Source organism: Elephantulus edwardii, unplaced genomic scaffold (genome assembly GCF_000299155.1).
Source record: "Elephantulus edwardii isolate Elephantulus edwardi_28Jun2011 unplaced genomic scaffold, EleEdw1.0 scaffold00184, whole genome shotgun sequence".
Lineage (NCBI taxonomy): Eukaryota > Metazoa > Chordata > Mammalia > Macroscelidea > Macroscelididae > Elephantulus > Elephantulus edwardii.
Window position 1 is genome coordinate 1,821,006 of NW_006399934.1, and position 14,716 is coordinate 1,835,721.

The 14,716-nt window shown below is 50.7% G+C and overlaps 2 protein-coding genes across 2 annotated transcripts in view; both read left to right on the forward strand.

Annotated features, from left to right (window-relative positions):
- Positions 1 to 109, forward strand: part of EHMT2 (euchromatic histone-lysine N-methyltransferase 2) — a 14,391-nt gene extending 14,282 nt beyond the window's left edge. Inside the window, exon 22 of the mRNA XM_006896262.1 lies at positions 5 to 109. Coding sequence (XP_006896324.1) covers positions 5 to 109 — 105 coding nt within the window. The remainder of the gene's footprint in view (positions 1 to 4) is intronic.
- Positions 110 to 879: 770 nt separating this feature from the next.
- The window catches only part of SLC44A4 (solute carrier family 44, member 4), an 18,106-nt gene continuing 4,269 nt past the window's right edge, over positions 880 to 14,716 (forward strand). The window contains exons 1-20 of the mRNA XM_006896169.1: positions 880 to 907; positions 2,699 to 2,747; positions 3,346 to 3,419; positions 3,552 to 3,630; positions 4,942 to 5,041; positions 5,124 to 5,249; positions 5,450 to 5,510; positions 7,660 to 7,741; positions 7,840 to 7,923; positions 8,179 to 8,414; positions 8,510 to 8,609; positions 9,417 to 9,509; positions 9,980 to 10,082; positions 12,416 to 12,666; positions 12,757 to 12,851; positions 12,956 to 13,059; positions 13,167 to 13,240; positions 13,444 to 13,514; positions 13,607 to 13,701; positions 13,780 to 13,864. Of these exons, the coding sequence (XP_006896231.1) occupies positions 880 to 907; positions 2,699 to 2,747; positions 3,346 to 3,419; positions 3,552 to 3,630; positions 4,942 to 5,041; positions 5,124 to 5,249; positions 5,450 to 5,510; positions 7,660 to 7,741; positions 7,840 to 7,923; positions 8,179 to 8,414; positions 8,510 to 8,609; positions 9,417 to 9,509; positions 9,980 to 10,082; positions 12,416 to 12,666; positions 12,757 to 12,851; positions 12,956 to 13,059; positions 13,167 to 13,240; positions 13,444 to 13,514; positions 13,607 to 13,701; positions 13,780 to 13,864 (1,990 nt within the window). The remainder of the gene's footprint in view (positions 908 to 2,698; positions 2,748 to 3,345; positions 3,420 to 3,551; positions 3,631 to 4,941; positions 5,042 to 5,123; positions 5,250 to 5,449; positions 5,511 to 7,659; positions 7,742 to 7,839; positions 7,924 to 8,178; positions 8,415 to 8,509; positions 8,610 to 9,416; positions 9,510 to 9,979; positions 10,083 to 12,415; positions 12,667 to 12,756; positions 12,852 to 12,955; positions 13,060 to 13,166; positions 13,241 to 13,443; positions 13,515 to 13,606; positions 13,702 to 13,779; positions 13,865 to 14,716) is intronic.

A 14,716-nucleotide genomic window follows, 5' to 3' on the forward strand; every position in this document is an offset into this window, starting at 1 on the left:
CAAGCACTCAGCTGAGGCCATCGCCCTGGAGCAGAGCCGCCTGGCCCGCTTGGACCCCCACCCTGAGCTGCTGCCTGAGCTTGGCTCCCTAGCCCCTGTCAACCCCTGAGAATCGACCATGCCCTCTGTGTGTGTCCCGTCCACCCCCCCACCCCCCGGTGGCCACCTGCCTGTCCTACCTGCTGCTCATGACCCACTGCCGTCTTTTCCCTTGACACATTCCTCTGCCGGAAACCCCAGCCAGGCCCTGGAGGTCTGACAGCCCCTGCCCCAGAGCTGGTTCCTCCCTGGGGTATGACTTCCGGGCTGGCCACCCTCTGTCCCCCATCCTCAGCTGAGATTGGATGTGATGTAGTTGGGCCTCTTACCAACTGGTTTCTTTTGTTCTCATTAAATGTTAGGTTTGATAACGAGCTGTCTGGCTGATTTGAGGGAGGGGCAGGACACACATATAGCATCGGGGATATGGGTCCAAGGGGCAGAAGGGATGAGAAGCAGACTGGGCAGGTGTGGCTTCTGTGGACAGCTGCCCAGAGGGAGGGCAGGGTGCTGTGGGCATTCTGTGGGACAGGGGCTGAAAAGGCAAATCCCAAGGTTAATATTTGGCAGGAGGGTGTGGCATGGAAAGAACCACCATCGTTGAGTTTGCAAACCCTTGGAAGGGTTTTGCTGTCAGGTCCTTCCTGCTATGAATTGTATTCCCAGCATGCAGTCCCTCTACCCTGTTCCGGTCTCAGTCCAGTTTGCAGAACACAGAGTTGAGGAACTAGTGTGTATCAGGGACCACAGGCGGGTGGGGCTGTGACGTGGCCAGAGGCGGAGCTGGTGGCAGGTGAGCCGTCAGGTCTCCCTGGCTCCAATCACTCCGGAGATTGAGCCATGGGGCAGCAGGACGAGGAGGCCCATGGTGAGGCTGAGGGTGGGAGGCAGCCTAGTGAGGGAGGGGAAGAAAAGAAAGGGAATGATTGCTAGGCTGCTGCTCCTGAGCCTACGAGCAGAGGGGAGCCCTGGGTCCCCAAGGGGAGGGCCAGGAAACAACTGCTGATGAAAGGAGGCAAAGCCAGGTCCTGGAAGAGGAGTGAGGCTAGGGCTGGGAGCCCTTGCTGGGGCCTTTGTGGGGAGAAGTTGGAGGCTGGTTTTCTGAAAGGGGAGGACGCATTTCAGAACGGGACTCGGTTTTCAAAGGGAGGGCTTGCTCTGGAAAGAGGCAGAGTTGGGGTCCTAAGCCTGGGATGATACTCAAGGACTGAGTCCCTTTGAGGACTAAAGTAGTGATCTGAGTCTCAAGAAGGAATGAGCTCAGGACTGAGAAGGAGAGGGAATCTCAGGGTTGAGGAGGAGTTTCCACCTGGACTGTAGGTCCCTGAGGAGAGGTACTGGGAGCCTGCCTGCTGGGGACTGTATCAAGAGTGATAAATTGTAGCATGATAAGAGGGTTTCTGTGGGGTGTCAGATCTAAGGATCTTTGTAGAAAGGGAACTGAAGTCTTCTCCAGGGTTGCTAAGAAGCAAGGAGTGAGAACTTGCCTCGGTATCTGAGGAATAACAGATTCTGGGGCTCCTGCGAATGATTAGCCCTAGGGCAGAGGGGGCTTCAGGGACGTCTCCAGAGTCCAGGTCTGAGGAATAAGGACTGAGAACCTGTCCCAGGGGTCCCAAGGAATAGGTATTGGGGGTTCCGAGAGAAAAGGAAACTGGGGGCTTGCCTCTTAGAGAGCCAGGTGAGCAGTAAGGGTGGAGTCCACCTGCAAGGACCTGGCAGGTTTGGAGGTCTTTCTGGGTCTGGAGGGGAGGCAGCCCTGAGGGAGAGGCCTCCCAAAGTGGGGCTTGGGTATAACATGCTAGGCCAAGGGGTGATGAGGATTCTCTGGTGGACTTCCTGGGTCAACTGGAAGTCAATCATTGGCCGGTAGGACAGAGTCCAGAGCACCTGAGGAGAACAGTCCCCACCCCTCACCAGTCTTTTGTCCAGCCAGACACCCTCCCTATACAGGGGAACCTGGCTATCTGGCCCCACCTCCTCCTGTGTGTACACTGGGAGGGCTGGGAATAATCTCAACGGTCAGGCTCAGGTATCACCATGACTTCCAGTCAGAGCGCAGGGGTGGCCTGGGGACTAGGGTCCCTTTAGGGGCTGCGGTCTGCAGAGCAGGCCTCCCACTCACCAGGGTTAAAGCTTCTTGCTTCCATTTTTCCCACCCCACAAGGCCTCAGGTCAGAGGATGGAAAAAAGGTTAGATACGCAGAGATCTGTGACCTCCCAGAGGGGCTCAGCTTCATGTGGTCCCTAGGATTGGTAGAGGGATGAGGAGAGAGGCATGTGAGCCACTGAGATGGCTGGATGCCCAGTCTCACATTTAAGCAAGAGGGAGACTTTAGATGGGGACAGGGGAGCAAAGCCATTTCCCTGGCTGCCAGAATCAACAGTATAAACCGGAAATGGCCCATAAAAGGCCCCCTCCCCTCTCTGCCAAGTCTGCCAGGGTGGAGTTCAGGGCCTAAGGCCAAGCTACTGAGATGCCGACCTGGCGCTGGCCCTATTTTTCCTGTGCTCCAGTGACCCCTCTTCCAGGACTAGCTGTTTTTCCCTTATCCATCCTTCCCACACTCTAGGTCTAGGAAGAATGGGGGAAGGCCAAGAAGTGGGGACACACTTACCTCAGTGCCTTATTCTCCACATTCCTTTCTGTGTCCCTCAGGGAAACCAGTCAAATACGACCCTTCCTTCCGAGGCCCCATCAAGAACAGGTGAGTAGGTGAGTTCATCCAGAACGGGATAGGGGACGGAGAGGAAACCAGGTTTTGCTTTGTACTTGCTGAAATACTGGTAAGGAGCTTACAGGAAAAAAAACAAGGAAAGTAGTGCATTTAGGGGGGATTGTTGAGTCTGTTGGGGAGCTTCGGGGGGGGGGGAAGCTTCCAGGAGTCCTGGTGGGCAGAATTTGTGAAAAGTTGAGGAGTTAGGGTCTAATGAGTTGTGTTATATATACTTTAGAAAAACTAGCCCACCTCACAAATAGCTTTAATTAAAAAATTCTAGGGAGAGTGAAGGGGAGGAGGAGAGAGGAAGGGAGGGTGGGAAAATAGCAGGAATGGGAGGGGAGAGAGAGGGAGCATAGATTAGCACGTGGATGGATGGGTTAGGTGAATGGAAAGAGTACAGTGAGGTTTAGACAGGACGATGTAAATAGTGGCACTATATAATAGTAGATAATGTTATAAGCAAAACATGTATGAGAAACTGAATGAAAACCAATTAAAAACAATGATCCCCACTCTGCAGTACTGATCCCCCAGAGGCCCTCCCCAGTGGCTTCCCCAGCTCAGACCCCCATTTCTCTCTCAGGGGCTGCACAGACATCATCTGCTGTGTCCTCTTCCTGGTCTTCATTTTGGGTTACATTGTAGTGGGCCTTGTAGGTGAGTTTCTAGCCTCCCACTGCTGGGGCTGGAGGAATGGGGGCAGGCACCCTGGGGGCGACCACGCCCATAGCTGCTACCCCACCAAGATCTTCACCCTCCAGTGATTTGTCTATGTGTTTTCATTTCCAGCCTGGGTGTATGGGGACCCCAGACAAGTCCTCTATCCTAGGAACTCCACCGGGGCCTACTGTGGGCAAGGGGAGAACAAGTGAGTAGGAGGGAGGGAGAGGGAGGGCGGGGACAACCCCTGCGGAGGCTCCAGACCCATCCATGCTCTTCCACATTCTTCCCTACACCCCACCCCACTTCCCCAGCCAGAGTCCAACTCTCCATTGCGAGAATTAGCAAGCAGTACACAGACATGGTGATGCGGGGGTGATTAAGAATCTAGTTGCTAACTGAAAAGTCAGCAGTTGGAATTCACCACCAGCCATCTCTTGGGAGGAAGATGAGGCAGAATGCTTCTATATAGATTTACAGCCTTGCAAGGAATCCCTAAGGGTAGTTCTCTGTCCTGTAAGGTGACTGGGGATGCGCTCTGTGGCAGTGGGAGAGTGGAGTAGACACAGTCTTGGGAAGTCCTTTGGTGGTGCAAAGCTATTAAGGCAAGCACTTGGCTACTGGCTTTTAAGATTAGTGGCTCAAGCCCGCCCAGAGGCACCTTGGAAGAAAGTCCTGGCAATGTGCTTCTGACAGATCCTGGCTTTGAAAACCCAACGGAGCAGTTCTGTTCTGCATTGCTACTCTTTTTTACAGGAGGGGTAACCGTGAGTCAGACTCTCCTTGCCAGCAAATGGTTATGTGTGTGGGCATGAGAGATCATAGCTGTGATCTGGTTGTATGGCCTTGTGTTGGTTACTTAATATTTTGGAGCTTTGATTTTCTTATCTGATTCCCATAAGTAATGCTGTCAGTTCCAGCATGCAGTAAATGTTCAGTTCAATAAATAATAAACCATCCAACACATAGTATTTACCATGTTCCAGTCAGGTGGTGTCCTTTACACATGTTAACTCGTTTGAACTTGATGAGAGATAGGTACTATTATTATACATGATGGAACCCTGGCAATGAGAGAGGGCAAGTGACCTGCCCAAGGTCATACAGCTGGTGAGTGGTGACTTGGCCTCAGAGTTTATAGCTGGTGTGATGCTAAATTACTCTGGGAAGTCTTGTGGGTAATTCCCCTCTACCTCATCAGCTGGACTTAGCTTCCTGAGGCCCAACCTTAAAAAAAAATGTGTATATTGCCACAGAGTCAGCACTGACTCATAGCTGACCCTCCAGCAGGTTTTCTGAGGCTGTAAATCACACAGGAGGAGACTGCAAGCTCAGCCTTTGGGTTAGCAGTGCAAATCCCCACTGTACCACCAGAGCTCCTTTCCTGAGGCTAGAGTAGATATAATGGTTCAGGCCATGCTGAGCCAACTGTACCGTTGAGACAAGGCTGCAGAGGTCAGTCCTCATACCTCTCGGGCCTGACCAGGCCCCTAATGCACCACACTTTCCCATCCTGCAGAGACAAACCATATCTACTATACTTCAACATCTTCAGCTGCATCCTGTCTACCAATGTCATCACAGTTGCCACAAATGGTCTGCAATGCCCCACACCTCAGGTCAGAACCTTGGTCCTGCCGCTATCCCATGTCCTCCGGGTCCTGGATACTACCAGCCTCTTAGCATGCTCTCTGCCCCTAGGTGTGCGTGTCCTCCTGCCCAGAGTCCCCATGGACAGTGGATAAACAGCAGCTCTCCCAGACAGTTGGGGAGGTCTTCTATGCCACAAATCGAAACTTCTGTCAGCCAGGAGTATCCCCAGAGATGGTGAGTACTGCCTCCAGCATCACAGAGAAGGGTCACGGGGCAGAGGCAGGTGACCTCAGCTGGAGGGTCACCAAGGTGGTTGCCCTGAGGGTTCAGGGCAGGCTGAGCCTGAGGTGGGGGTGGTGGGGTTGGGAAAGCTTACTCTTCCTTCTGCTGCTTTATGTCTGTGTGTCTGTCTATCCTCTTTCCCTCCCCCTCAGAAAGTGCTCAAAAGCCTGGAGCAAGAGCTCTGCCCTAGTTTCCTCCTCCCCTCCAGTCCAGGTAAGATGCATAAATTCCTTCCTTGGGAATCACCTATGCAAATATTTTTATTGCTCAGATGAGAAGACCAGAGAAGGTGTACAGTGCATCAGTATGGACCTTGTATGGGTCTCCGTTTCTCCCCTGACCTTGCATGCATAACCCCCAAGACAGACCTCACCTGTATACAAGGAAGAAAGTGAAGCCAGAGTGCTCCTTTGAGGCAAAGATGACAAAGCTTTCACACACACACTTTGTACATGTTATATTAGGAGAGGCTATTCCTTAGAAAGGGACATCATGCTTGGAAAGGTGGAGGGTTGGCAAAAGAGAGATGGATCAACACAATGACTGCAGCAATGGCCTCAGTATATAGTAGAGATGGTGAGTATGTCGCAGGATAGGACAGGGTTCAGATTTGTTGTTCATAAGGTCACTATGAGTTGTACTTGACTTAACAGCCCTTAACAACAGCACTATGTGCCGGGGAGTCCCTGGGTGGCACAAAGGGTTTACACTTGACTACTAATCTAAAGGTTGGTGGTTTGAACCCACTCAGAGGCATCTCAAACAGTTGTCTGGCACTCTGTTTCTGAAAGGCCACAACCATAAAAACTCTGGAGCACAGTGTTCTACTCTGCAATATACAGGTCAATAGAGCTGGAATTACTTAATGGCAACTGGCTTGGTTTGAGTACTGTGTGTGCGGCACTGGGAAGAGATGCCAGACGCCAGGAAGGTGAAAACTAATCCCTGCCTGGAGCTACATTCTAGGAGGAGCGTTCAAAGACTCTTTCAAAGAGATGATCCTATGAAAATATACCAGGGTGAATCTACATATGCACATATGCAGTATGTGCATGTGAGGGGAAAAAGATTGGAAGGATGTTCATCCAAATGTTAGTAAGTGACTGAGTAATAAGATCACATTTGGTTTGGACCTCCTATATAGTCTTCTTTTTAATAATAACTGCTAATTCATAAGAAAACACCCAATACCCTTGTTTTCTTTTTAATTAAAGCAGGAGAAAAGATTCAAGTTCTCAATTGCATTCCAAACGAATGCTTCAGAATCAGCTAAGTCTGCATTTAAATTCTAGCACTTCTCTTAGCTGTGTAATCTTAGGCCAGCTTACTCAACCTCTCTGAGTCTTGGTTCTTCATCTTCATAATGTAGGTGGCAAAGCTAACCTGCTAAAGTTGCTGTGATACATGGCTCTATGCACAGAGCAAGTGCCACAGGAGATGAAAGAGAAGAAAGCAGCCTTCTGGAATTGAAGCTGAACAGAGAGTGATGGGTGGCATTTCTGAAGGAAGGAGAGCAGTTAGAATTAGATACAGCAGGAGCATAGATAGAGAGGTGAGAGGAAAGTGGGCTGGGCCTTGCAGCCTGGCCAGGGCCTCGGAGGTATCTGAGCAGCAAACCTAGGGCCATGCGGTGGTGGTGGTGGTGTTCTTATGTGCTGTTGAGTTACTTGCAACTCATAGCAACTCTGTGTTCAGCTGCTCTGAACCCTGCTCTATCTTGAGCCAGTTTTATTGTCTCTGACACACCTATCCCCATTACCCCAGTTACTGAGTCAGTCCATCTCATCCAGGGTCTTCCTCTCCTCCACCCTTCCAAGTATGATTTTCTTCTCTAAAGACTGATCCCATCTTGAAATATGCCCAAACTATGTCAGACAGAGCTTCAGAATCCTTGCCTCCAAGGAGCAGCCTGGTTTCACCCTCTCCCTGACAGGCCTCTTATCATCACCACAACTCAAAGGCATGTGGCCCCACTCAAAGTCAGGAGGAGATTGACTGGAATAAAGACTGGCTCCACGGGGGGGGGGGGGGGGCTCTAAGAGTCCAGGCCAGAAGGGACAAAGGTCTGAATCGAAGTCTGAACTGAAGCAGTAACGGAGCTGGCAGTGGTGGAGGTGGAGAAGGATGTATTGAGACAGTGAAGAGATTGGGTTCTACACAGGGCAGGAGCCCCATATGGATATGCCTGTGGTATCAAGAACCCCCAGGCATCTCTGTTCTCCCACACGCCCTGCCCCACTTCAGGGCGTTCAGCCCATCACACCTCGCTCTTCTGAGAGTTCCATGGGCTGGAGTGGGAGCCTGAGACCTCAAAACTGAGCCCTAGACCCTCCCACTGTGCAACCCTGCTTTCTTTCTGCAGCTCTGGGGCGCTGTTTTCCATTGTCCAACAATACCCTACCTGAACTCCCAGGGATCTCTGGTAACATCTCCCAGAGCATCAGGTGGGCATCCCTGCATCACACATCTCTCCCCACCCTCTCCACATGCCACCCCTTCCTGCTTTTCCTCCCAGGACTCTGACCTTGTCTCTTCCCCACAGTGGTCTCCTTGACAGCCTCAATGCCCGAGACATCAGCGTAAAGATCTTTGAAGATCTTGCCCAATCCTGGTATTGGATTCTTATGTGAGTCACCAGAGACCTCCATCCTCCTGTCCTGCTCTCCTCCCCTCATTCTCTGTCCCCTAGCCCAAAGTCTGAAACAGAGATTTTGGAAAGGAGAAGAAGAGTCAATGCTCAGAATGGACCCCAAGCTCAATGGGCTTTGAAAAGGGAAAATGTGGAGATGTTAGGGATATAAGAAAAGACATTTGGGGGTCTCTGAAAGGGGAAAGAGTTGGAGACTAGAAGGGACCCTCACCTGCCTCACTGTGCCTGCAGATGCCTCGCTATATCTCTGGTCCTGAGCTTGCTGTTTATCCTGCTTCTGCGCCTGGTGGCCGGGCCCCTGGTGCTGGTGCTGATCGTGGGTGTGCTTGGCGTGCTGGCCTATGGCATCTACCACTGCTGGGAGGAGTACCGCGTGCTGAGAGACAGGGGCGCCTCCATCTCCCAGCTGGGCTTCACCACCGACCTCAGCGCCTACCGCAGCGTGCAGGAGACCTGGCTGGCTGCCCGTGAGTGCCCCACTCATGCTGCTACCCAGGGGCTGCCATGAACCCTGCCAGAGCCAGGTCCTGACCCAGGCCCCACGGCCCTCGTCTTCCCACAGTGATCATACTTGCAGTGCTTGAAGGCATCCTGCTACTGATGCTCATCTTTCTGAGGCAGCGGATTCGCATCGCCATCGCTCTCCTGCAGGAGGCCAGCAGGTCAGGCCCTTTCCACAGGAGATGGGGCCTTAGGGACAGGTGCAGGCAGTGCCGAGGTTAACACTGTTAACGCAGCTTAGCCTTTCTAGATCTGAGTTGGTTGTTCTGTATCATCGAATCAGAACCAAACCATAGCTGACCCTCCTCCAGGTTTTCAGAGGCAGTAAATCACACAGGAGGAGACTGCCCATCTTTCTCCCAAAGAGTAGCTGGTGAATTTGAACCTCGTGCCTTGCAGTTTGGAAGCACACCTTACAACTCCTTACTGCTAAGCCACCAGAGCTCCCTGTAGCCATCTGTAAGATGAGGGCAATAGTAGTTCCAACAGCTTGTCATGAGGATACAGTGAGTTAGTGTCCGTCAAGTGCCAATCATACGGCCTGGCACAGAGGACGTGGAAGTGGCGGTCACCATGGCGTGCTGGTTATCAGTGGGTATGATGGCAGGAATTCAGGCTGGGAGGAGAAGCGGCAGCTTGTTCATAACCAGGGTGGCTCTAGTCACCATCAACAGACCATAGAGACCGCATGGGGATGGTCTTCCTGTTTCCTCCCTGAAGTAGCCTCAAGTGGCTACTCTGTGCTTCTGGTCTCCCCTAAGACTTCCTAAGTCTGAGTCATTTAATTCTCCTCAGTCAGTTGAGTACTGTGTAGCCAGCCCTGCACAGGCACCAGGGAGACAGGTATGAAAGATAACAGTTACTACGGTGGCTGCTCCAGCCTGTGAGCAGTGGGGCCAAACCTGGCAAGGACAGAGTGGGATACTTGCAGGCAGGCCATGCTGTTGAGCATTCTTATCTCTCTGCAGGGCTGTGGGACACATGATGTCCACCTTGTTCTACCCACTGGTCACCTTCGTCCTCCTGCTCATCTGCATTGTCTACTGGGCCATGATGGCTCTGTATCCTTTGCCCTCACAGATGGATTCTCTTAGGGTCCCCAGGGGTCGGGAGCAGGACCCTTGCCCGCACCATCCCCCAGTACCATTGGAAGAGTTCCCCTTCCTCTAGGTAGACATAGCCTTGCATTTGCACTGAGTGGGAAAAAAAGGCATAGGCTGGACTTCAACCCCGTTTGCATAGAGTTAGAGTCCCTAGATGGAACAGACTGCTCAGCCATTAACCTGAAAGTTGGCAGTTCAAACTCACCCTTTGGCTCCACAGAAGAAAGGTCTGGCAGTCTGCTTCTGTAGAAGGAGCCGAGGGAACCCTGTGGAGCAGTTCTGCTCTATAACATACCAGGTCATCGTGAGTTGGGTTAACCTGAGAGCAATGGGTTTGGTTTGCTTGGTTTCTGCATAGCACACAGCTGCCCTGGGAAGGGGTCGTGTGAAGAGTCTCCGTGAGCATGCTTTCCTTGACTCTTCTCTGGGTACCTGGCCACGTCAGGGCAGCCCCAGTATGTCTTGTGGGCACCCAATACAAGCTGGCCAGGCTGTGAGAACGTGTCAATAAATGCGTCGTGTGACCCCATGGTGAGAGGTGATGGGGTGGGCATGACGGGGACCACTGTGGCTGAGAGAATGACTTTGTTTTCTAGTGCTGCTGTAACAGAAATATCACAAGGGGATAGCTTTAACAAACAAATCAATTGTCTCACAGTTGGGGAGGCTAGGCATTCAGATTCAGGTTGCTGCCTCTAAGGAAACGTTTTCTCTGTCAGCTCTGGGGAAAGACCTTTTGTCTTTTTACAGCTTCTATTTCCTGGTTTCTTGGTGATCTTCATGTGGTTTGGCATCTATGTTCTCCCATCGCTGCTCGCGTGCTTGATCTACTCTGTTCTATCTCAAAGGACATTGATGCAAAACACACCCTACACTAACTGTTGTTGTTAAGTGTCATCTCAGGCGACTCATACACTAATACTCCCTTATTTAACACAACCAAGAAAACCCTTTTCCAAAGACGATTATAACCCACATGTATAGGAATCAGGATTTACAACAGATATTTTGTGAGGGATACAATTTAATTCATAATAGAGGCCTGCTGCTCCAAATCCCTCATTGTATGCAGGAGATTAAGGCCCAGAGAGTACAAGCAGTCCATGGAAGGTCACATGGTCAGCCTCAGCAAATCTGAAAATAGAGTACAACTGACTTCAAATCTGATGCTCCCAAACTCAGCCATTATACAGACACAGAAACCTACTGAGAAGAGGCAGGGTATGCCTGAGGTCCCTGGACCAGAACTTATTCCACCCTCCCCAGAACATTCTTCCAACTTGTGGACTATTAACATGGTCAGTCTCAGTCCACTCATCTATAAAATGGAGTTCATTAAAATACCGGTCCCACAGGGTGGCTGAAGAAATAAAATGACAGATTAGACACATAAAGTGTTTAATCCAATGCCTGGCACCAGATGAGAGTTTGATAACGAGCGGTTGGTGGTTGGTTCATTTTTGTTGGGTTGGTTGTTTTTTTTTTTCCCTTCAAGTCATTCTCCCTGGGAACAGTCCTCAGGGGCCTGAACAGTAAACATATGGGCGCCTCCCTGCGGGGCCTGAAAGAGAAGCTACTTCCAGAAACACTGCCCCATGAGGTGGCCAGGGCGTAGTCTAGAACCCTGGCCTTCTGAGGATTTACTGTTCTCCAAGCCTCTGGTGACCTGGCACCGCAGGCTGCGTCAGCTGCCATTAGTCTCACTTGACATGACTGAAACAGGAAGGTCAGTTACATTGACCCGACACCTACTAAGTGCTAGTCATACGTGAGCAAACCCCAGAATGGCTAACTGGCTCCTCATCTAACAATAGAAACAAACCAACAATTACATGCAAAGTAGAAAGTGGTTTGTTTAGTTCCTTGTTATAAAAGTTTAAACACTCAGTTTCTATAGTTACTATCACTTTTGTCACGTTTGCTGGAAAGGGTTCTTTTCTATCTGTGCATTTTGACTTTTTATTATGGAAAATTTTTTACACACAGATGTAGAGCTAATAGTACAGTGCACCCCTAGGCCCATCACCCACATTCCATAACCCCCAACTTTCTGCTATTCTTACTTCCTCTGTATCTTCATTCCCCACCTACAATCCCCCTCCTTACCCTCTGGAGATTTTCTAAAGCAGATTCCAGAATTTTCATTGTATTTATATCAAACTAGATCTCAACAGATAAGAACATTTAAAAAACGTAACAGCTCCACTATTCAGTGCTTTGCTACTAACTGCAAGTTTGGTATTTTGAATCAGGCACTCAGAGGTACCTTACAGGAAAAGACACTGGGGTCTGCTTTTAAAATATTACAGCCAGTGGAAACCCAATGGAGGAGGGGAAAACCCCCCAAACCATGGAGCAGTTTTACTCTGAAACACATAGGGGTCACCATAAGTGGAATCAACGTCATGGTAACAAGTCCGTACCATCATCTCAACCAGTAAAATTAATAATAATTCCTAATATCATCTGACACTCAGTCTGTTTCATTTTGCTGGAAAGTACTTTGGCAGGCATTGCCCAGGCTGTGCTGTAAGCCCAGAGGAGAGACTGAAGGCTTCCAGGGAGAGACAGCTGAATGAGGACAAGACAGGGCTGGACATTAGTCCCAGGCAGCTTAGCCACACTATCTTTGCACACACCACTGACCTTGCCCAGATGGTCTGGGAGCTCTTTTGCCTCTCAAGAGAGTGAAGGAAGCAACACTCACAATAAGCACCATTTGAACCTAGAGATGGCTACTCCTGGCATCCTGTCTCAGGAACTGCTGCTTCCCTCCCTCTGCTTTGGGAGAGCCAGGGGCTGGTGAGAATGGGTAGAGGCTACAATTGTGCACTGAGGTCTCAGAGGGCTCTCTATCCTCCCAGAATCCATCAAAAACCTCATGTCCAGGGGAGATGTGTGTCTTCCAAAGCTACTCCTCCACAGGCCTAGTACAGCGCACTCTCTTCAACCTGCAAATCTACGGAGTCCTCGGCCTCTTCTGGACTGTCAACTGGGTGTTAGCCCTGGGCGAGTGTGTCCTGGCTGGAGCCTTTGCCTCCTTCTACTGGGCCTTCCACAAGCCCCGGGACATCCCCACCTTCCCCCTGAGTGCTGCCTTCATCCGCACACTCCGGTAAGCCTGGGAGAAGTGGCCGCAGGACTGTAAAAGTAGAGGTCTCAGGGCATTTCAGAGCTGTCTGTGACCATCCAGCTCTCTCTGCAGTTACCACACTGGATCGCTGGCTTTTGGATCGCTCATCCTAACCCTCGTGCAGATAGCCCGGGTCATTCTGGAGTACATTGATCACAAGCTGAGGGGTGAGTTGGAGTTTGGGGCTAGGGAAGGCCAGGCTGAACAGGTGGGTCCTCAGGGAGGGTCTGTCAGAGGCTTGTGGCCAAATGCAGGCCTCCCTTGTCCCTAGGAGCCCAGAATCCTGTGGCTCGCTGCATCATGTGTTGCTTCAAGTGCTGCCTCTGGTGTCTAGAGAAGTTCATCAAGTTCCTAAATCGCAATGCATACATCATGGTGAGCTGCAGTTAGGGAACAGCCCCTTGTTCTGGGGTCCTGAGGCCCATTCCCTACCTCAGGTCAGGCAGGTGCCTCAGGTAACTTGGACCTCTCACCTCACCCAGATTGCCATCTACGGGAAGAATTTCTGTGTCTCAGCCAAAAATGCCTTCATGCTGCTCATGCGGAACATCGTCAGGTCAGCCTGTTCCCCCACCTCGGTGTGGCCCCCTCCTCAGCTCTTCCATCCAAGCTGAACTGGGGAGTTTTCAGCTGTGTTCTTCAGGAGGATCCTGGGCTTATTAATGTTTTTCTTCATAGTTGGTTCCCCAATTTATGGAGCTGGTCCTATTCCAACCCTTGCCAGGCCTCTCACCTCAACTTTCCTTAATGCCGGTACAGGGTGGTTGTCCTGGATAAAGTCACAGACCTGCTGCTGTTCTTCGGGAAGCTCCTGGTGGTTGGAGGCGTCGGTGAGAGCCATAGCCAGGGGTTCTGGGTGCTGGGCCCCTAAAAGGCGAGGGACCTCAGAGGAGCAGCCCTGACCTCCAGGCCTCTCCTGCAGGGGTCCTGTCCTTTTTCTTTTTCTCTGGTCGCATCCAGGGGCTGGGTAAGGACTTCGAGAACCCCTCCCTCAACTATTACTGGCTGCCCATCATGGTAAGTGGCTTCTCTCCGTTTTACCTCTTACCTCCCCCTAAGAAACCTAGTGGCCTCACTAAGTCTTGTGTCTTCCAGATCTCCATCCTGGGGGCCTACATCATTGCCAGTGGCTTCTTCAGTGTTTTTGGCATGTGTGTAGACACACTCTTCTTATGTTTCTGTGAGTGACACTCCTACCACCTTCTTATCCCCCCAGACTACTCTTATATGGGGACTTGGTACTTATAAAAACTGCAGCTTTATCACTTAAGGAGAGCCAGAAGGCTATCTTCTGATATCCTTAGGCCACAAGGCTGGGAAAGAAAGGGAGGATTGAGCCCCAGGGTCTCTCAGGAAGGTGCATTCTGGAGAAGCCTCTGCTTGCTATCTTCTCATTGGAAAATCACCCTAATAGAGACTTTACAACTGGATCTTCTGATAGGGGTATGTTTTGCTCAGTTGTGTACATTTAGGGCTTAGGGTAGCAGTTTGTGTTAGACTACTCACAGAAAGATCTGTGGTATTAACCCAGCCATCCGTGCCATGAAAAATACACCTGGCTAGAGGCTTCCCTAAAGATTCTTCTTGTCATTGTCAGCCACTATCAAGCCAGTTTCAACTCATAGCAGCCCCAGGTTTCCAGTGTAGAATGATTCCCTAGGGTTTCTTTCAGAAGCAGATCACCATCCTGTTTCTTGAGGTGCCCTGGTTGGATATGAACTGCCAACAATGTAATTAGTAGTCAGGTGTTTAACTGGGACTAGGTAGGATTTCCTGGCAGGATACGGGTGGTGGTGATATGAACATGATTTGGAATCTATTCATAGCCCGGGATCTCTTCTTAGCCCAGCAAAGGGCTTAATTTTTTAAAATATGTACATATACTGATGAGAAGGGTTATCCTGGTTGAGGGTGGAGCTGGGAAGTAAAAGGGTCAAGGCTCTGGGCTAAGGGTGGGGTCAACACTGTAACTAATGCTTAACTCCACAATAAGGGATTTATCTTTCACTGCTTCACAAATTGCTGTCTGTCA